Source organism: Panulirus ornatus, chromosome 1, assembly GCF_036320965.1.
Source record: "Panulirus ornatus isolate Po-2019 chromosome 1, ASM3632096v1, whole genome shotgun sequence".
NCBI classification, from domain to species: Eukaryota; Metazoa; Arthropoda; class Malacostraca; order Decapoda; family Palinuridae; genus Panulirus; species Panulirus ornatus.
Genome location: NC_092224.1, coordinates 9746343 through 9768760, shown reverse-complemented (window position 1 = coordinate 9768760; position 22418 = coordinate 9746343). Strand labels below are relative to the sequence as shown.

Sequence of the window (22418 nt, the reverse complement as noted above, 5' to 3'; positions counted from 1 at the left end):
TCTATACAGACATGAACGAAATTGAAGATTTTATCTTCATCAGTGAAGAGATGTTGTTGTAACTGATTATGGGGTTGTATTGAAATTTCGTTGTGTTTATAGTCAGTTGTGACAAGGTTAGTGTTGATCGTATTGGGAATGTCGTTTTGACCGGTGAGGGGATAAGGGTTATTATATTTTAGTTATGGGATGACACTGATAACGGATACTGTTGGCTACATCGTGGTCGGGTTCAGGGCTGTATTGATGTGAAGTAGGATGGTGTTGATAATGAGGGAGTGGTTGTCGATGTGGAGAGCTTCGACATCGAGATGAGTTCGATGCTCATATCTGTGATGTACCCCGGCCGGAGACGCCAGCACTTCTCTGGCATCAAGCCTCCACGGTCTACTGAGTGGCGACGATTGGTAGCCCCGAGTCAAATGAGTCTTCCAAAGGACTTGTCCTCTGAGTCCTCAGAGCATCAAACTCCTCCTCTCAATATATCGGACCAACTAAACACTGTTAGGGCGCAGGGACCAGCAGATTCCTCCCCATGGGGTGTAGGCCGAGCTTCCACCATCCTCTGACCTCCTAGATCATCGGCTTTCTCTCTGAATGCCAGACGGCCTGACTCCTCCCGTCAGGATCTTGAACTAACTGACCACAACTCTCAGGGATCCCCTTTAAGCTGATTCCCTCTCCCGGGTCTCAGACCAAATGATTCCTCAATAGACGCCAGACTAGCTAATCCCTCATATCATGGCCCCAGGCGAGTTTACTCGCCCTCTCAATGTCCCAGACTAGCTAAACTCTCCTTTCAAGGTCCCGTATTACCTAATCCCTATTCCCAAGGCGGATCTGACCTAGCAAATAACTCAAGGCCGCAGATTAGCTAATCTCTCAAAAGGCCCTAGGTAGGCTAATCATTCCTATCAAGGTCCTCATTTCAAGATCTCAGGTTAGCTGATCCCTTCTGTCAAGGCTGTCCTAGCTAATCCATCCTCTCAAGGCACCGGACTGGATAACCTTTCTCCTCACTTCGTCAGACCAAGTCACTACTGTTGGAAACCGTCTACGGTCCGTTCCCGTCGACCTTTATCATTATACACATGTTCACTGTACCGTTGACCGGATATCACTTGCCTTGATGTTACCGTTGTGCCGAACAGGCTCGTGTACGAGACTGTTGAAAGTCATTTCTCCCGATACATTAAAAGTGAAGAAATAACGAGAATTTCAGCAAAACCTTGATAATGCTTCGTGTCACATAGATCCGTTAGAGTTTTGAATGTTGTCAACGCGGGATTGACCCAGTCTGTGTCTGCTTCTTTCCCTCCACAGCTAAATTTTGAAACACTTTTCCCTTCTTATTTCTTCTCCCCAGCTCCTACCATTTATCTTCCTTTCAGAGGCAGTTCTGTCACCACATGAGGAACAGGGGGTATTTTTCTCCCGTGTTCCCCCGACAGACCCGACCAGGATATGGGCAACAGTATCAGTGAACCGTTCCTATTTCCTTTTTTTCTCTCGAAAAAATTCAAAGTTGACTGAAAACGAGGCGCCATAAATCGGGCGGGAGGGCGGCACTAAACCTCCCTCCCCCACTCCCCCAGCTCGTAACACTCGCAGTTTTATCGACTCATTACCTGCAGCAACGCTTGAGACCGAGTCTTCGTCAGGTGGCGAAGGGGCGCTCGTAAACCATGAGAAGGTCGGGGGTGAGGAGGGAGTGTCAAGAAGCCAAGGGGGCCTCCTCTACCCTAGCGCGCCAACAGCGGGCGAGTCTCGGGGGTCACCCAGCCTCATCTACGTGTCAGGAGTTCACGAATCTGTTATCTTGAGACGTACGCATCACACCCACCCCATACGACAGAAGGAAAATGGCTCCTATTTTCTTATTCGCTATGTTGTGACTACCATTTGTATATTACCGGGAGAGGGTTTTTAACACACGTGTTGCCCCCGTCTCCCATGCCAGAGACGGAGACTACAATGGCCACCGTTGTTGAGTGAGTGGGTCAGGTGATGGCAACTGACACCATGAGAGGCTCGCCACCCGGGCTGGTGTTGGCCTCCCGCAGTGAGCTGTTTTTGATGATACTTTTAAGTGTGGTAACCGATTGTCCTGAGGGTGTTCTCTCTCTCTCTCTCTCTCTCTCTCTCTCTCTCTCTCTCTCTCTCTCTCTCTCTCTATCTCACAGGACAAAAGTTGATTCGGTTATTATGGTCCATTTAGGCATTTAGTATGGTGTTCGAAAACAAGAATTTCTAAGTTTCGTCGAACAATTTTGACCCAAGTTCAGCGGAGGCAAGTCGGAGGAACAAGTTGCCAGTGTCTATGTTTTGTTTCAGATGATCCGGAATGATGAATCCGAGTCGGAGGATCGTTTTGAAAAACGTATTATCATCACACTTCTACCCATATTTTTTCTGAATATTTCCTTTTTCAGTAATCGATCGACCTTTCATCACAGTCAATATCAACAATTAGAATAAGTGTCTTGCTTTGGTAAAGTAAATGTATCAATTGTTAAACATGTTTTCATTATTCTCAGATACTTTTAATCTTGAACGTCACATATAGTGGTATAAAATGATACCCAGTGAAGGAAGAGGGTCTTCTCTGGGCCCGAGTTGGCCCGACCTGACGACTTTGATCATTTCTAAAACTTGATTTGTCCCCGGGAGGATGACATCCCTGTGTCCAGGTTCGCTTAAGCATTCTGACCTGGCGCCAGTCATCGTTGACCGCGAGCCGTTGCGCTTGCGTTCACCAGCGTCGGTAAGATACCGACACAGATACAGTACTCGGTTCTCTTTTGTTATTCTTCCACGTAGTGGGATCCGGGAGCCTCTATCTCGCATTGGATCACGTTGTGCTGAGGTAGACACAGGGGGACGCTCGTCGTCCCACCTTCAGTTGACGGTTTTAGGAATGAGTGATTTGACTGACTTAATCCCACCAATTTGCCAGTATTTCCAACCTCTCAGAACTTTAGTCTCTCTCTCTCTCTCTCTCTCTCTCTCTCTCTCTCTCTCTCTCTCTCTCTCTCTCTCTCTCTCTCTCTCTCTCTCTCTCTCCTTTTCTTCCCATTATTTGTGGATGAATCGACTTGCCTAGTGCGAGAAAAGTTGGTGCAATCACCGAGAGTCGTGCGTACCTTGCCTGGGAAACTTGATAGAAAAGGAAAATGATTATATCTTTTCCTAGAGTTGTAACTACTCTCGTTGGTCAGTTCTCCTTTGGGGAATTTTAGACATATATTTTTTTCTCTGTCTCTCAGGAACGTCTTAACAGAAGCTCGATGATGGATTTCTGAAATTCACTGGGGAAAAAAAGGATAAATCGATCGGTCTACAAAATATAGTTATGGGGAGGGGGAGTAAATATGATGAGCGTCGCCTGTATGCCTCCACCAGGGTGGATGCCTGGCCTCGCCACTGGTGGCTGAGGCTGGAGACACCCTGGCCACCACAACATATTGTCCACATCAGTCTCGCTCTTTGTGCAACTTCGCCCAACTGATACTGAACGTCAATCCATATTTCATCCCCGGCTGGGCTACGCTGGCGTTGGGTCCGCCTACACCCCTGAGACGTGACCCACCCACCCCCGACCTGCTCCCCTGAGACCTGACCCACCCCCGACCAGGACCCCTGAGACAAGACCCAACCCCTGATCCCCAGTACGCAAAGTCTTGCCCTAACATCTTGTCACTCCCCTCCTTCCTGCACCTACTGTGCTCCCGGCAACATCCAGCCAGACTGTAAGCCATCGGGAACTGCTGTGTATGGCCACGGGTGGCCTCTCCCTCATGACGTCACTGCCCGACGTGCGTGGCCGAGGGCAGTGACGTGCCACGAAAGAATTTATGGTCGACGATATTTCCGTCATATTCCCCAGACAGTTTATCTTTTAACACTTACCAGTCACCTGACTTCCAGACTACTAGAGTGTCATTCAGCTTCCAGACAGTTTGATTTCCATACAATCTGGACAGTCATTCAGCTTCCAGACAGTTTAACTCTCATTCATCGTTCAGGTAGGATACCCGTGCTTTACCCTGGCACCGGAGATGATAAAATTCTCCACACACACACACACACACACACACACACACCTGGACGTCACCTGGATGTGCTTCTCTTCCCGTTGTTTCCCGCCTCTCAGGGACCACGGAAGACGCTGGTCCTCACGGGTGCTCTGTTTATTACCTCAAACCATGCTCACGATATCATCTCCCCGTTCACGTTGAAAATTTACTCTCCCTCCACTGCCCCTCAGTGAACATGCAGTTCCTCTCCAATAATTGAACATTTCCCCCTCCTTTCCATGACATGCACTGCTTCGGCCCATTTTTATGACGTGCAGGCTTCCCTACCACTGCTGAAGGCACACTCCCACGTACACTGGCTAGACACGGACCTTCCTCAATGTATATTGAGGATACAGTTACCTACTGCCGGTCATGCTGGGCGCTTATTCTCTCTACATTCCCTGGTGCTAGTCTGTGTGATGTTCCTCCCAACACTCCCCGACTCCCTGGAACTCGCCTCTCTGACGTTCCACCATACACTCCCTGACACCCTGGAACTCATCTCTGTGATGTTCCACCCTACACTACCTCGTACACCCCGATACTCGTACCTGCAGTGTTCTGCTCTGTACTTATTACACATCGATGATCTTGCCTGTTGTGGTATGTTCCATAGCCTACACACACACACATACACACTCACACACACACACACACACACACACACACACACACACACACACACGAGTGCAATATTCAAGTCGGGGTTGGCGGCCGGGCAGGTTTGGGTCGGTCTGACGGGGATGTACGTCAGCGAAGGAGCGTGCATGGGTGAGGGAGGGAACGACGCCTCTGCTGTCGCAGCATCGCCCACCACGTCAGGGAAACTCGCTCTTCTCTGGCCGGAGAGAGATCTTTCCCAGGTCTCCTGCAGGAGATGAAGCCGCTTAGGATTGTGGATATTTTGTACTTTAGATGAAACCAATTAAAAAGGAAATGAAACTGACGGGCGAGAGAATATGGCGGAGAGAATACCTTGGTTTACATGGGGCGGAAGTGTTAGGGCGAGCCAGGGTTGGTTGGCCTATTGGGTGCATGTGAGGGAAGGGACGGACGCGCGTCCTGACCAGTGCAGACGACAATCTGCTTGGCCCAGAGGCCTTCAGGGCTGCTCTTTTCTTCCCTGTTTCTTCCTGGTTTAAGGATGCTAAGTGCCTAATAAATATGGTCGAGAAAGGAGTGAAGGTAGGCATTTAGAACCGAAATTTACGGAAAAGAGCAAGAGAAGAAAGAGAGGCAAAAATTATGGTCATGGGAAAATTATTCCTAAAATGAAACCTACAATATTTGGGTAGCTTGTTACACTCGCTTTGCGGTGTAACAAAAGGTCACATCAGGGTAGACCAGAGCAGCTGTAGTGTAGTCCGCCTCGCATTATACCTAATAATGTGTATTTCAGTGTCACACAATCAGCATTTGCTAGTACCAGTGGCACCGAGCTTGTCCCCTCCGCCCCAGACGGCCGCCCTGCTCTTTTGGCCAAGGTAAAAGTCACGGGGGAATTGTGGCCCGGTTGGCTGCTGGTATTGGTTTCCTATACAAGTGTTTGGGATGGCGACACACTGTTGATAGAATCTGCAGGTCAGTGACGGGTTGTGCTCGGTATGATCTTACCGCCCGGAGGATCCTGGCCTCCTCAAGAGTTCAGGAGCTCTGAATTTTGGGCATAATCATTTCTGTAGTAAGATCTGAAGACCAACGATTCCACTGAGGTCCAGCATCTTCCGGTGCTGGACTTCTCTCGCTCTCCCACCGCTGTAGAACCCTCGTGGATATGGCTGTATGAGTCAGCCTCAAAGGAAAACATCTGGCACTGGCGAAGTCCTCTCCGTTCTGTTCAAGGATCGTCTGTCGGCTCTTTTTAGGCGGGAGAAACAGTAGCTTGCACGTGGACGGGAGCAGTGTTGTCCATGTGGGACCTTCTCGGGGATTCTGTTGTGGAGAGAGACTGTGCCACCCTGCAACCAGGTGGGGCAGAGAGCCAACACTTGGAGTGTAATTGAGGAAGGAGCCAAACTCAAGATGGAGGCTCTTACGAAACGACAGAAGGTCAGCGTGAGCCCCGTCATCATTCCAGACACACTTTAGCTGACTTCATGATCCTGCCTCACCGAGCGGTGCTGCCTTGCAGTCATCCTGCCTCACCGAGCGGCGCTGCCTCGCAGTCATCCTGCCTCACCGAGCGGTGCTGCCTCGCAGTCATCCTGCCTCACCGAGCGGTGCTGCCTCGTAGTCATCCTGCCTCACCGAGCGGTGCTGCCTCGCACTCATCCTGCCTCACCGAGCGGTGCTGCCTCGTAGTCATCCTGCCTCACTGGGTAATGTTGCCTGGTCATCTTGCCTCACTGGACGGTGTCTCTTCGTAGTCATCCTCTGTCGCCGGAAGGTGTTGCCTGGTCGTCATCCTTCTTCAAGGGACGATGCTGTCATGTACTCACCCTTGCCCCATCGGGCGGTTTAGCCTGGTAGCTATCCTCCCCCAACGGACGGTGTACCCTATAGTCATGCTCCCTCACCAGACGCTACTGCCTCATAGTCGTCCTCCCTCACCGGACGCTACTGCCTCGTGGTCGTCCTCCCTCACCGGACGCTACTGCCTCGTGGTCGTCCTCCCTCACCGGATGCCACTGCCTCGTAGTCGTCCTCCCTCACCGGACGCTACTGCCTCGTAGTCATCCTCCCTCACCGGACGTTACTGCCTCGTAGTCGTCCTCCCTCACAGGACGCTACTGCCTCGTAGTCATCCTCCCTCACCGGACGCTACTGCCTCGTGGTCGTCCTCCCTCACCAGATGCTACTGCCTCGTAGTCATCCTGCCTCACCAGATGCTACTGCCTCGTAGTCATCCTGTCTCAACGGACGATACAACCTCGTGGTCATTTATCATTTATAAAAAGATATAAAAAAAAAAACCATTCATCGTACATGAAGTTCTGTGTAGATCTCCTGGTAACAAATAAGTCGTGCACTGTAAAATTGTTTATTAATCAAGAGAAAATCTTTTGTTGAAGGTATTTTAGTGTGACCAGTGGTGGTGATGGCTCGTGAGAGCTCCGGCTGCTGCATCATATCTACAGTTTTTCTTTTCTGACTCTACGTCACAATAGATACTTGAGAGTGAGAGGAGGTGCAGCCCTCTGTGAAGAGACGAGAAGAAATGTTTGTGTAAGTAATTTAATAGAAATCTAAACACTTCTCATTCCTAGATAATGGATGAATCTTGACGTAATCATGAGAAAAAAAAAAGGGGAATGTTTTTTATGGGTACATTTAAGCTTTTATTTCGTCAGTTTAGGGAAGATTTTTTTTTTTTTTTTGCGTTTGTTTTAAGAAATCTTGTGACACTATTCTTTGTCCCTTCAATTCCGTGGCACTTGAAAGTATGTATCACTAAACAAGTGAACTTGGACATTCTTTCCTCAACCACAAGGAATGTGTTTCCATAAAAGATTCGATGTGAACATACCGTGTAGGTCCCTCACCTTCAGTAGGATCACGATGTTGGCCTTCTTGCCAAACCCTACATCTTCAAGGTTCTGTACGTGAGGATTTTGAAGGAATCATCTTGGCGCTTCAAGATGACCTCCGGAAGGTCTTGGTCTCCTCATGAACAGCTTGTAGGAACTCGTGTGATTGTCTTCGTCTTGGTGCTTCGGAAGGCCTTAGCTTGCACTCTTTCAGGGCCTTTTATCTTTATGACTTAAAAGACTTCAAGCTTTCCACTCCTCTGTGTCTTTAATCTCAGTCCTATGTTAACGAAGGGGAAAGTTAGGTGCAGAAGTACAGTCTTCCGTCTTCTCCATCTGGGAGATCCCTCCGTCCACTGGTAACCTGAAACCTTAACTAAACATGTAACTTTACCTCCATAAGCTACACTAACCCATGCTACAAGTTAAGGATAACATGTCATGCCCAAAGAGCCAGCACAGCTAACAGCTATGGTTCTAAGTTGTCAAACGAGGAGTCCATTGGATCTAAGCAGAGGGACATTCAGGGGTAATGCAGTCATATAACAGTGATCTGGACTCTTGGTTGCTGATAGACCTTAGGCCATACACTGTGAAAGCAGCTGGGGGGGATGGGAGCAACCTGGATGGTTGGTCAGTCCCAACCCCCCCTTATTGTAATCTCAAGATCTGCACGATTGCATGGATTGCAGCATGTCTCTTTGTCTCATTCAATCCGACGTGCCGAAATACAGAACGTCCTATGAGAAAAACACTTCCAAGTAGTATATTGTGTGTAGGGATCTTTTGCCCAGAGTTGTACATAAGAGAACATTTTTAAATTTCAAGCGGACACGCCGAAGCTACGCCGTACGACCAGCGCCTCGCCAGGTATTTCAGGTGTTAACCCATCAGCGTCTAGTCTAGCCTTGGGATTGTTTCCGGTCAACCAACTAGGTTTTAGTATGCCGCAAGAACATTTCTTTCTCATTACGCACCGTGCTCCCTAGTATACCCAGAATGTTGCCCTTACCTCACCCTATAGGTGATTGCCCAAGTGAACTGTGATTGGTCAGACTCTTCCCTCTCCCTACCCTTCCTCCCTGCTCCATTGTAAACATTGCTGAATGTCCCTCACTAAACTAAAGCCCTGTAGTTGTCCCTCTCGTCTGTAGCGATAAGCCTTCCTCCTCCCCCTGTTGATGTGCACCACTACACCAGTGTGTAGCCCTAGTTAAGTGTACCCTATTTTATGATGCTCTCCTTTTTGCAGCATTGATGTGGGTCATTTTCCTAGCCTAATTTCCCTAGCGTGTAGTCGGAGGGCGCAGTCATTGCCCCCTGACCTGCCAGACTGCGTGCGTGGCCCTGAACCTGTGCATTAAGAAGTTTTGTGGACTCGATGAGACTTAAAGCATGTAGTCCTTCATGACATCAGAGGAGAAACGAACACGAAAGTCGAGTCTGAAAATTTCTTGGTCACTGTTCGGGCGACGCACCTCGAAGGAACAGAGGCGACCCCAGTTTCTTTTCATATTATGACAAATTTTTCTGCCCATGTGATGTGGGTCCTTTGACCAGTCATGTCTGATATGTTCTACAGTGAATATGTATGTGTACATATATGATTGTATCTAGTATAACATCCACTTTCCTTAGCAAACAATAAACCAAGTTTTTAGTGTTAGTTTATTATCTCAATCTCAAATGAATGTTGATGTACCATCTTCAGTAGCTAGTTCCTAAGATATTTAAGATATCTTTAATCTTTTTATTTCTACAATATTCCAGGTATTGTTTGAATCCCACACCTTAGTCTAGATTTCCAAAGAAGCTCGACCAAACCAATTTTTTTTTTGTCACTCTCTGCTGCCGCTTAATGAAGTTTTGAATTGCAATAGTTATGTCTAATGATTTACAGAACATTTGCCTGATATGTATATTAAGAGAGAAACTTCATGATCAAATACAGTAGTTACTCCTGACTGGTGTAGAGTCCACTTGCCCGTTTTCTGTCACATTTTCATTCCTGGAACTTTAGATTGCCATGCAGTAGTCCTCCATAGCTCAAGTGAAATTGACACTTGCCCAGTTCTCAATCCTGCCTCTACAGAGGAACCTAAGTGGTCTATTACAGTAGCAGTTTCAGCAATTTACAGTCCATTTGCCCACTTTGTTTTCCCCATCATGCTATTGATTAGATGATTGTAATATGAAATAAAGTAGTAATATCTCAACTGGAATATAGTCCTTTCGCTCATATTCTGTCATAGTGAAAGAGGAACTTTTGAGGTTGAAGCATGGCCGTTGTCTGTCACTTGGCTAACAATACACTCACTCGCTTTCTGTCGTGCCCTCACCAGAAAGAACGCTCGGGAAAAGGAGAAGGAGGCGGCAGCAATGTTCGAGAGTGCCCACATCTTCCAGGAGTACACGTACAAGAAGATAACAGCCTGTGATGTGTGTCAGCAGATACTCAGAGGTAGGTGCTCCAGGCGAGGCCCCCTAGTGCTGGTGGTGCTGGGTTCTCGCTCGCTCTCTCGCTCGCCCGTGAGTCTTCTGTTGTATTCTGTCTGTCCTTACTGTATGATCTAGTTTTCTTTTTTTTTTTCCTGAATTATTTAGATTTTATTATGATGCTGTGATTGTTAACATTTATTATCATAATTATTATTATAAATGAAGTGACAGGGGCGCGAAAGTTTCCATGTCGTTGTTATTTTGTCCGTCCACTGATGTCTTGACGAGCTCAGAATGCCATTGCCTGGCTCATGTTTCTTCAAATGATTATTATTACTCTATGAGAAAGTCTCCAGATACGAACGACAAGTCTTGAATGAAGCCAGGCCTTGCGATGAGAAAGGGAGCACATCGCAAAGATAAAAAAGAAAAGATGTAGATGAACTAGGCTGTTAAAGGTACTATGAACTGTTATTTCCATATGTAAGTTCCATCTGGGTCATTTGTTACTGAAGAGCGTAGCTTCCTCACATGTGTCTGTCGCTTTAAGATTTCGAGACGTGAGGTCAGGCAGCCTGGGATCTACCGTGCCGTGTGTTGGAGGGAATCAGAGCCCAGGAGGTTGTCTCGAACCATCAGACGCCACCCACCTCCCCCTTGCTTCCGTCACTCAACGCGCTGGTGGATTCCGACTTGACCATTGTTTTCAAACGTTATTAGTTCTTATTCCTATGACGTATCACTTTTTTTTCTTTTTCTTTTTTTTTTTAGTCCCTCTCCCCCTGTGGCTCACTCAGGAATATCCATGTTTCGTGCCAGAGTGACAGACGCTGTCTGGCGGCGAGTTAAGTCTTAAGACCCCGTCTCCCAAGTGGTCGCATTGGAAGGTCATGACTTCATTTTTTCGCATTTGCGGGAACAAATAGGGCGAGAGTGGCAGGCGGAGGGCCCTCCACCACCCACTTCCCCACCCAGGAGGGGTGTTGGTGCCACCAGCTGGCCAGGTCGGTGTGGGCAGATGGGTTGGTTTGTTTCTTGGGCTGTTTATATGTATCGGTTTGGACAGGAGGGTTTATGTGGACGACGCAAGACAAATGGCCCGTTCTTTGTTGACCACAGCGGTGTGACCTTTTAAGTCAGGCCGTCATACCCAAGGGTCGTACCGTCGTGCTCAAGGGTCGTAATGTCGTGCTCATCGTTAGAGAGAGAGAGAGAGAGAGAGAGAGAGAGAGAGAGAGAGAGAGAGAGAGAGGTTGGGTTATTTAGGAAGGGAAGAGAAAAAGATGTCACGGTAGGGAATGCATGACGAGGTTACCTGCTGCAGGATTGTAGTGGTGTCATGACCCATGCCAGGGTATCCTGCTGGAGGATAGTAATAGCTTCATGAATCATACTCATGCTTGTGGTAGAGAAAGGATGGTAAAGCGGTAGGTGTCCCACCATCCATCACATCCTCCGGCATAACAGCCGCCAGGAGAAAGGCATATCATGCATGGTGGATGGAGTGAGTAGTCTACCATTGGAATTTTGTAGGAAAGTGTGAACGGGAAATATTCCTACTCAAGCTGCAGTAGGATTTCTGGGATGGAGATTGACATGAAATGCAAGCAAATGGTTGAATTTTGGATGCCTTTTTTTTTTTCTTTCCTCTTAAAGAGACCGGCCTTGTGGTACCCCGCTTGTCAAAGTAGATACAGGCCTTGTGTTACCCCACGTGTCACGATAGAGAAAGGCTTTGTGGTACCCTGCTTATCACCTTAGAGACCGGCCTTGTGGTACCCCGCTTGTCACATTAAACCAATCGTACCGCACCCATCATTTGGTGCCCTATCTGTCAATCATCCTGGTAACCATGAGCTTTGATTTGACGTAGAAATAATTTCGTGTGGTACTGACTCAAAAGGCTTTTGAAAGTCAAATTGTATGACAGTCGAGAGCTTTTCTGGGGTCTTAGTTATCACATGTATGCAATCGAGAGGTGTTTGGGAGTCTCTGCTATCACATAGGCGACTAAGGATTCCTGTCAGATGGCTCAAACATGTGGCTTAATTCGCAACCCATGTTGATGATCGATTTATCCTGTGGCTGTGTAACGACTTTATCCGTAATGATCGTTTCTTCAACTCTTCCCTAACATGAAGGTGTAGACTGAGAGAATGGTCGTCCGAACGTGCATTTTCTGTCTCCTTTTGAGGACATTTTTACCGGCCTTCTCAATTTCTGGCGACTTTTTTTTCTTTCTTGTAGATATCTTTGTGACGTTATCCCTGGGGATAGAGGAGGAAGAGTAGTGCCTACGTATTCCCTGCGTGTCGTAGAAGACGACTAAGAGAGAGGAGGGAGCGGGGGGCTGGAAATCCTCCCCTCCTATATTACTTTCCTAAAGAAAGAAGAACAGAGCAAGGAACCAGGTGAGGATTTTTCCTTCTAAGGCTCCGTCATCTGTTCTTGACGCTACCTCACTCGTGTGGGAAATGACGAACATTCATGAAAAGAAAATCTTTGTGACAGAAAATACGATTCTCCTGCTTGCCTCTTCTGGTATACTAGAGGAAAAATCGTTAAAACCAGTTAATTCTTCCGGATATCTTAAGTGTTTCATAGAATTGAATATCATATATGTCTCATTTTTCATATTCGCTCCTGAAGAAAAAATGTCGTGTGTGGTTGCGGTATACTTGAGGAATTCTCTGTAGTAAGCAATAACTCGAGATATCGAGATTCTTATAAGAATGACATTTATATTATCCTTATCAGTTAAGATGCCGTTTTCATGACATATTGGGCCAGTAGTATCTTCCATATTATCTTTCCTTGCTTCTCGCATATTGGCAAGGATCCTTAGCGCTTTTCTTTACGTTGTGCGAAATCTCTCTTTTTTTTCGGAAGAGGTTGTTAAAGTGAGGGAGAGGGGAAGAGAGATTGTTGGATTAGGGGAGGAGAAGGGAGCGAGGGGTTGTCAGGGCAGGGTAGAGAAAGCTTAAGTAATCCTGGCCGGGATAACTTGTGGGTAGAATAGACTTTCTCTGCAGTGAAGAACAGGGAATGTATTGCCCCCCTCTGCAACCCTCCTTACTCTGCTAAGATCCTCCCTTCCACACATTACATAGACGACCACAACAGTTCTCTGCCTGGGGAGGGCATAGTGCTTTTTTTTTTTTGACATTGTTACTCGTCTTTTGTAATGAGGTCTGTGGTGGTGGATGATGTGGCTGGCTGGGTGTTGTGGAAGCTTCCCCACATGCTGGCGACCACCATCCTGGGGGAGGAAAAACATCATATGCTGTACAGGATGTCATGGAGTGGCGTCCCCTCTGGCGTCCCCCTCACCAGCTGTGGCCGGAGCCTGACAGCCCTCAGCGGCTCAGGCCTTCATCTCTGCTGATAGCTTCTTTACTGTTGTTGCTGTTGCTGCTGAGGTTTCAGCGTGTGAGAGGATTCTTCACCCATTCTGGAGCCTCTTCTACCAAACTTTATTCCGATTACGCTTCGACAGTCAAAACGATATATAGAGATATTAAAAGTTGGGTCAAATGGCAGTGAAAAATGTTGCGAGTGAATCACAACTGACGGTGAATGAGGATATCAAGACATAAGGACAAGACGTGCTTGTAGTTTCAACCTGCCGTTGACTAGAGGTATCACCGTCGCTGAGCCAGGCCGGCCCTGGCTATGTGAGGCTTATGGTAGGCGAGGGTCACCTAGGGTCATTGATGCGTCACCTGGCGGCCGGCCTGCCGACCATGCTACCAACACTTGACACACGCTTGGCTGTTGACTGCTTCATGGAACTCTGCAGTGTTGAGTGACGTGTCGTATGGAAGTCTATACAAATCCCACATAACAGAAGATGGAGTTGATGACAAGGGTACCTGCTGCATGAGAATATTAGTGACCGTAATTCTTACTCTGTGTAGATGAGGACAGAATGGTAATGTAGAAGTCATCTCCGTACCCACCACTAGTGGCTAGCGTTGCCGACCATGAGTCAGCCACGGGCCTTCATGGGTTCGAATCCTGGGCACGGCAGTCGGCCCACATCCATCCCAAGCGTTCATCCTCTCTTGGAACTGCGCGAAAAACATGTACCTGGCTTAGGCTCTGGTGATGTATCCTCCCCTCTCATTTTTGATTTTCCAGAAGAAGGAACAGAGAAGGGGGCCAAGTGAGGATACTCCCTCAAAGGCACAATCCTCTGTTCTTAACGCTACCTCACTAATGCGGGAAATGGCGAATATGTAAGAAAAAAATATATTTATATATTCAGGGCCTGAACATGCAGGAGGATGAAAGGAGGGCAAGGAATAGAGTGAATTGGATCGATGTGGTATACCGGGGTTGACGTGCTGTCAGTGGATTGAATCAGGGCATGTGAAGCGTCTGGGGTAAACCATGGAAAGCTGTGTAGGTATGTATATTTGCGTGTGTGGACGTATGTATATACATGTGTATGGGGGTGGGTTGGGCCATTTCTTTCGTCTGTTTCCTTGCGCTACCTCGCAAACGCGGGAGACAGCGACAAAGCAAAAAAAAAAAAAAAAAAAAAAAAAATATATATATATATATATATATATATATATATATATATATATATATATATATATATATATATATATATATTCGCCTTTTCCCGCGTTAGCGAGGTAGCGTTAAGAACAAAGGACTGAGCTTTAGAAGGAATATCCTCACTTGGCCCCTATCTATGTTCCTTCTTATGGAAAATTGAAAAAAAAAATGGGAGGGAGGATTTGCAGCCCCCCGCTCCCTCTCCTCTTAGTCGCCTTATACGAAGCGCAGGGAATACGTGGGAAGTATTCTTTTTCCCCTATCCCCAGGGATATATATATATTATTGTGTGCGTGAGACACAGAAGAGAATGAATACTTCCCAATTACTCCTAATGTGTCGTAGAAGTGTAGTACGAAGAGCGGGAGCAGGAGGCTGGAAACCCTTCCCTTTTTATGTTTCAGTTTTTTAGAGGTGGAACAGAAGGAGCCGAGCGAGGAGTGCCCATCCCTCGCAAAGGCTCAGGCTGTGGTGTCTGAATATGTGTAGATGTAACCAAGATGAAAAGAAAGGAGAGATAGGTAGCATGTTTGACGGCACGAACCTTGATGTTCTAGCTCTGAGTAAAACAAAGCTCACTGGTATTGGGAAACGTCTTAAAGGTAAAGTTAGGGGTTATTGTGAGGGCGAGAGATATGGAAAGGGTAGCACTTCAGCTAAAGGTGCAGTTGTGGGAATGTGAGAAAGAGTGTAAGGAAATATGAGCTCCAGACTGATGTGAATGTATTGAAAGTGGATTATGACAGGGGTGATTTTAGTGCTTATCCACCTGGCCACGAGAAGAATGATAGAAAGGCGAGTGTTTTGGGAGCAGCTGAGTGTGTCAGTACATCGGGTATTAATGATGGGTGATATCAATGCAAAAGCAGGTAATGTAGCAGTTGGGGGCATAACTGGGATGGTGGTAAGATGAATAGAAATGGTGAACAGCTTGTGGAGTTGTGTGCTTAAAAAAAGGACTGGTGATTGGTTATACCTGGTTTAAAGAGCGGGACATAAGCCTTTGTACGTGGGTGTTTGGGAGAGATGGTAAGAGGGCATTGTTGAATTACATATTGCTTGATAAGCGTGAAAAAGAACGACTCTTGGATGTGAATGTGCTGAGTGGTGTAGCTGGTGAGATGTCTTATCATTGCATGGTGCAGGTGTGAAGGATTTGTAGTTTTTCTGGAAGAGGAAATGATATCAATGAGAAGCGGGCAGTGGAAGAAAGAGACCTTGAAAAAGTGACTTGCGTGAAGAAATACCAGCAGAGAAAGCTTGTAGAATGGCAAGAGATGAAGGTAAACGAAAGTAGGTGAGGAACGGGATTTTTTTTTTTTTACAAAAGCAGTGTTGGCATGTGCGAGAGAAGTGTGTACCATGCGGAAGGTGGGATATGGGCAGGTGAGTGAGGGAAGTTTGTGGTAGGATGACGAAGTTACTAGTGGAGGAGAAAAGTGAGGTGTGTGGGCGATGCTTACAGGAAAGGGGTACGGGTGATTGAAAGATGTACAAGAGAAAGCGGCAGATCAAGAGCAAGGTGAGGGTGCCGATAAAAGGGCAGATGAGAGTTTGGATGAACGAGTATCAACAAACTTAAGGGGAAATAAGAAAATATCGGATGGAGGTTGATAGTGAGATAAACAAAGAAGCAAATGGGAGCATCGGTAAAGGGAACAAATTGGGAAGTGATGACAGGCTGTGATAGGTGAAAAATAGATGTACTGAATACTTTGAAGGCTTGTTGAATGTGTTTGATGATGGGGTGGCAGATGTATCGTGTGTGGGTCGAGGTGGTATGCGAAGCGAGACTCGTGGCAAATGATTTGATGAAAAGAGCAAAGGTGATGAAAACCTTGCGTGAGATGAAATATGGGAAGTCGGCTGGAATGGATGGTACTGCAGTTGAATTTCTTAAGAAAAGGGGTGGCTGTGTTGTTGATTAATAAGCTAGGATTTCCAATGTATGTATAGATTATGGTAAGCTGCCTGGGTATTGGCGGACTACATGCATAATGCCACTGTATAAAGGCAAAGGGGACAAAGGTTAGTGTTATATTACAGAGGTATAGGTATGTTGAGTGGACCTGGTAAGTTGTATACAAAAGTGATGTTTGAGGTGGTGGCATTCACAGAACATGTGATAGAGGAAGAACAGTGTGATTTCAGAATTGGTACAGTATGTGTGGATCAGGTGTTTGTTCTAAAGAATGTGTGTGAGAGATACAGGGAAACAGAAGAATTTTTTATGTTGTATTTGAATGGAGAAAAACTGGAGGAAGTAAAGTGTTTTAGATATCTGGGAGTGGATCTGGCAGCGGATGGAACCATGGAAGCGGAAGTGGATCATAGGATGGGGGAGGGGGCGAAAATTCTGGGAGCCTTGAAGAATGTGTGGAAGTCGAGAACATTATCTCGGAGAGCAAAAATGGGTATGTTTGAAGGAATAGTGGTTCCAACAATGTTGTATGGTTGCGAGGCGTGGGCTATGGATAGAGTGGTGCGCAGGAGGATGGATGTGCTGGAAATGAGATGTTTGAGGACAATGTGTGGTGTTAGGTGGTTTGATCGAGTAAGTAACGTAAGGGTAAGAGAGATGTGTGGAAATAAAAAGAGCGTGGTTGAGAGAGCAGAAGAGGGTGTTTTGAAATGGTTTGGGCACATGGAGAGAATGAATGAGGAAAGATTGACCAAGAGGATATATGTGTCGGAGGTGGAGGGAACGAGGAGAAGAGGGAGACCAAATTGGAGGTGGAAAGATGGAGTGAAAAAGATTTTGTGTGATCGGGGCCTGAACATGCAGGAGGGTGAAAGGAGGGCAAGGAATAGAGTGAATTGGAGCGATGTGGTATACCGGGGTTGACGTGCTGTCAGTGGATTGAATCAGGGCATGTGAAGCGTCTGGGGTAAACCATGGAAAGCTGTGTAGGTATGTATATTTGCGTGTGTGGACGTATGTATGTACATGTGTATGGGGATGGGTTGGGCCATTTTCGTTCGTCTGTTTCCTTGCGCTACCTCGCAAACGCGGGAGACAGCGACAAAAAAAAAAAAAAAAAAAAAAAAAATTCAATATGGAGAAAACATATTAGTTCCGAGAGTGTTTGAGAGAAATTAGAGTAAATGTGAATACATAAAAGGTTATTAGGTCTAGCAGTGCAAAAGGACAGGGTAATTGGGGTATGAGATTAAAAGGAGAAAACTAGGATGACTTGAAATGGTTTCAGTCACCTGGAGGTGGACGTGGCATGGAAGCTGAGGTGAGTCATACGTGTGGGTGAGGGGACGAAGGTTCTGGGAGCATTGAGGAATGTGTGAAAAAAGTATGATTGAAGGTATAGTAGTCCCAGCAATATTGTATAGGTGCGAGTAAGTTGTAGTTGAGAATGTACGGAGGAGGGTGAATGTGTTGGATATGAAAAGTTTGAGGACAAAATGTGGTTAGGGGAGGATTGGTCGGATAAGTAATCAAAGGGTAAAGGAGAGAGGTGTGGTAATAAGAAGAATGTGGCCGAGAGACCAGAAGATGGTGTGCTGAAATGAGATAGACATAGGGGGAGAATGAGTGAGGAGAGGTTAACAAATGGTTTAGACATATGGAGAGAATGAGTGAGGAAAGGTTGACTAAAAGAGCTCGCCTTCTCCCTTCCCGTTTGTACACACACCGTATTCGCTCGATAAATCCTCTGCTTCTGGTAGCTTTCCTCCTCCACCACATATTCGTAGCATCTTCCTTAAAGCACATCTAACAACCCTATCTCTGGCCTTCTCCGGATCCATAGATACCACATGCGAAACTCTCTTTTTCTCTGAGTATTTTTCACACAAATTTTTCACAGCAAACATCTGGTGCACTCGTCTACTACTGCTAAAGCCACATTGGACTTGTCCACGTTAATGCTCGGTACACGTCACCAGCCTCTCAGTCACTACTTTCCCAAACAACCCACCAGGTATGTTCAACAGACCTAACCTCTGTAGTTCGAGCGGTCATTTTTTGTTCCTCTTGCCCTTATATAATGGCACTATACAGTCATTTCACTAGTCCTCAGGACCTCACCTTGAACCATATATACTGTGAAAAAATTCATGTGCAGTCGGGTCCAATCCATCATCTTTGCCACACTTTGTTTTATGCTAGGTGTTCGCCACCTATTTTCTTTTCACCAAACCATTTGCAGTGGTACTTTTTGTCATCGCACGTCCCAAACATCTCACACCCGTGACCCTTTCATCTAACACTCTCATTAGTTTTTCAAAATATTCACTCCATCTTTTTAATACTTTCTTGCGTGGCAACACTTTCCCATCTGCTCTGTTCACTGATCCTCCCATTTGATCTATTGTTTCTTCACACTTTTCACCTTCCAACACATTTTTTATCCTCCCTGAAGCTTCCTGATACTCTCTTGCCCCATCCTTCATTCATTTTTTTTTACCCCTGAATCCTCTTCCTTCTTTACCCCTTGCTGCTTTCCCTGGTAGATCTCCCAATCACATGCATTCCTTCCCTGCAGTATTGGATATACATCTCTCTTTTCTCTTTTACTGACAATTTAACTTCACCATCCTGCTACTTACTACCTATGCATACATTCCACCTTCCGCAAGCAACACACTTCACCCGCACGTGTGAACAGTTTTTCCCTATTTCCCCTCCAGTCGACGCTTACTACCCTGGTTTCGTCTACTCAGCCCTTTAACCATTAATGACGTAGTCTCTCTTGGTATCTCCCCACGCAAGCTTCCTTTCCAAGCTCACTTACATTCACCTACTTGCCATCCATGTCATTTCTTTTTGTCCTTAAATCACGACACGCTCTCACATTAGCCATCATTCAGAAATTATCAGATTTCTCACCAGCTGCGCCTTTCAATACATTCACACCCAGCAGTTTCTCCTTTGCACTGCTGTCAATTAGTACATAATCAAGTGACGCCCATCACACCATTAACCCCCGCTCACTCACCTATGTTTATGCATGCATCAGGTATTTCGAACTCGAGAAGCACTTCAGTATTTTCATTTATAATGGGTCTCCATTAATACCCTATGTACGAATGTGGTGAGGTCAAGTCAGGCGATGATCAACTCTCTCTCTCTCTCTCTCTCTCTCTCTCTCTCTCTCTCTCTCTCTCTCTCTCTCTCTCTCTCTCTCTCTCTCTCTAACTAGGGTCACTTCTCCAGTTGCTATAAGTCCCTTCTTGCCGCCACGTATAAGCCTACATTTTCAATGCACAACCAAATTGGAGGTGGAAAGATGGAGTGAAAAAGATTTTGAGTGATCGGGGCCTGAACATGCAGGAGGATGAAAGGCGTGCAAGGAATAGAGTGAATTGGAACGATGTGGTATACCGGGGTCGACATGCTGTCAATGGGCATGTGAAGCGTCTGGGGTAAACCATGGAAAGTTGTGTGGGGCCTGGATGTGGAAAGGGAGCTGTGGTTTCGGTGCATTATTACATGACAGCTAGAGACTGAGTGTGAACGAAAGTGGCCTTAGTTGTCTTTTCGTAGCGCTGCCTCGCACACATGAGGGGGAGGGGTTTTTTATTTCAAGTGGGCAGGGTGGCGATGGGAATGAATAAAGGCAGCCAGTATGAAGTATGTATATGTGTATATATGTATATGTCGGTGTGTGTATATGTATGTATACGTTAAGATGTATAGGTATGTATATTTGCGTGTGTGGACGTGTATGTATATACATGTGTGTGTGGGTGGGTTGAGCCATTCTTTCGTCTGTTTCCTTGCGCTACCTCGCTAACGCGGGAGACAGCGACAAACCAAAATGATAATAATAATATTTATTTATTTTTATTATACTTTGTCGCTGTCTCCCGCGTTTGCGAGGTAGCGCAAGGAAACAGACGAAAGAAATGGCCCAACCCCCCCCCCCCATACACATGTATATACATACGTCCACACACGCAAATATACATACCTACACAGCTTTCCATGGTTTACCCCAGACGCTTCACATGCCTTGATTCAATCCACTGACAGCACGTCAACCCCGGTATACCACATCGCTCCAATTCACTCTATTCCTTGCCCTCCTTTCACCCTCCTGCATGTTCAGGCCCCGATCACACAAAATCTTTTTCACTCCATCTTTCCACCTCCAATTTGGTCTCCCTCTTCTCCTCTTTCCCTCCACCTCCGACACATATATCCTCTTGGTCAATCTTTCCTCACTCATTCTCTCCATGTGCCCAAACCACTTCAAAACACCCTCTTCTGCTCTCTCAACCACGCTCTTTTTATTTCCACACATCTCCCTTACCCTTACGTTACTCACTCGATCAAACCACCTCACACCACACATTGTCCTCAAACATCTCATTTCCAGCACATCCATCCTCCTGCGCACAACTCTATCCATAGCCCACGCCTCGCAACCATACAACATTGTTGGAACCACTATTCCTTCAAACATACCCATTTTTGCTTTCCGAGATAATGTTCTCGACTTCCACACATTCTTCAAGGCCCCCAGAATTTTCGCCCCCCTCCCCCATCCTATGATCCACTTCCGCTTCCATGGTTCCATCCGCTGCCAGAATCACTCCCAGATATCTAAAACACTTCACTTCCTCCAGTTTTTCTCCATTCAAACTCACCTCCCAATTGACTTGACCCTCAACCCTACTGTACCTAATAACCTTGCTCTTATTCACATTTACTCTTAACTTTCTTCTTCCATACACTTTACCAAACTCAGTCACCAGCTTCTGCAGTTTCTCACATGAATCAGCCACCAGCGCTGTGTCATCAGCGAACAACAACTGACTCACTTCCCAAGCTCTCTCATCCCCAACAGACTTCATACTTGCCCCTCTTTCCAAAACTCTTGCATTTACCTTCCTAACAACCCCATCCATAAACAAATTAAACAACCATGGAGACATCACACACCCCTGCCGCAAACCTACATTCACTGAGAACCAATCACTTTCCTCTCTTTCTACACGTACACATGCCTTACATCCTCGATAAAAACTTTTCACTGCTTCTAACAACTTTCCTCCCACACCATATATTCTTAATACCTTCCATAGAGCATCTCTATCAACTCTATCATATGCCTTCTCCAGATCCATAAATGCTACATACAAATCCATTTGCTTTTCTAAGTATTTCTCACATACATTCTTCAAAGCAAACACCTGATCCACACATCCTCTACCACTTCTGAAACCACACTGCGCTTCCCCAATCTGATGCTCTGTACATGCCTTCACCCTCTCAATCAATACCCTCCCATATGATTTACCAGGAATACTCAACAAACTTATACCTCTGTAATTTGAGCACTCACTCTTATCCCCTTTGCCTTTGTACAATGGCACTATGCACGCATTCCGCCAATCCTCATGCACCACACCATGAGTCATACATACATTAAATAACCTTACCAACCAGTCAACAATACAGTCACCCCCTTTTTTAATAAATTCCACTGCAATACCATCCAAACCTGCTGCCTTGCTGGCTTTCATCTTCCGCAAAGCTTTCACTACCTCTTCTCTGTTTACCAAATCATTTTCCCTAACCCTCTCACTTTGCACACCACCTCGACCAAAACACCCTATATCTGCCACTCTATCATCAAACACATTCAACAAACCTTCAAAATACTCACTCCATCTCCTTCTCACATCACCACTACTTGTTATCACCTCCCCATTTGCGCCCTTCACTGAAGTTCCCATTTGCTCCCTTGTCTTATGCACTTTATTTACCTCCTTCCAGAACATCTTTTTATTCTCCCTAAAATTTAATGATACTCTCTCACCCCAACTCTCATTTGCCCTTTTTTTCACCTCTTGCACCTTTCTCTTGACCTCCTGTCTCTTTCTTTTATACATCTCCCACTCAATT

At 46.2% G+C, this 22418-nt stretch overlaps 1 protein-coding gene across 1 annotated transcript in view; it reads left to right on the top strand.

Annotated features, from left to right (window-relative positions):
* Window positions 1-22418, top strand: part of Stacl (SH3 and cysteine-rich domain-containing protein) — an 898939-nt gene that overhangs the window by 605666 nt on the left and 270855 nt on the right. The window contains exons 11-12 of the mRNA XM_071674332.1: window positions 8375-8416; window positions 9889-10007. Of these exons, the coding sequence (XP_071530433.1) occupies window positions 8375-8416; window positions 9889-10007 (161 nt within the window). The remainder of the gene's footprint in view (window positions 1-8374; window positions 8417-9888; window positions 10008-22418) is intronic.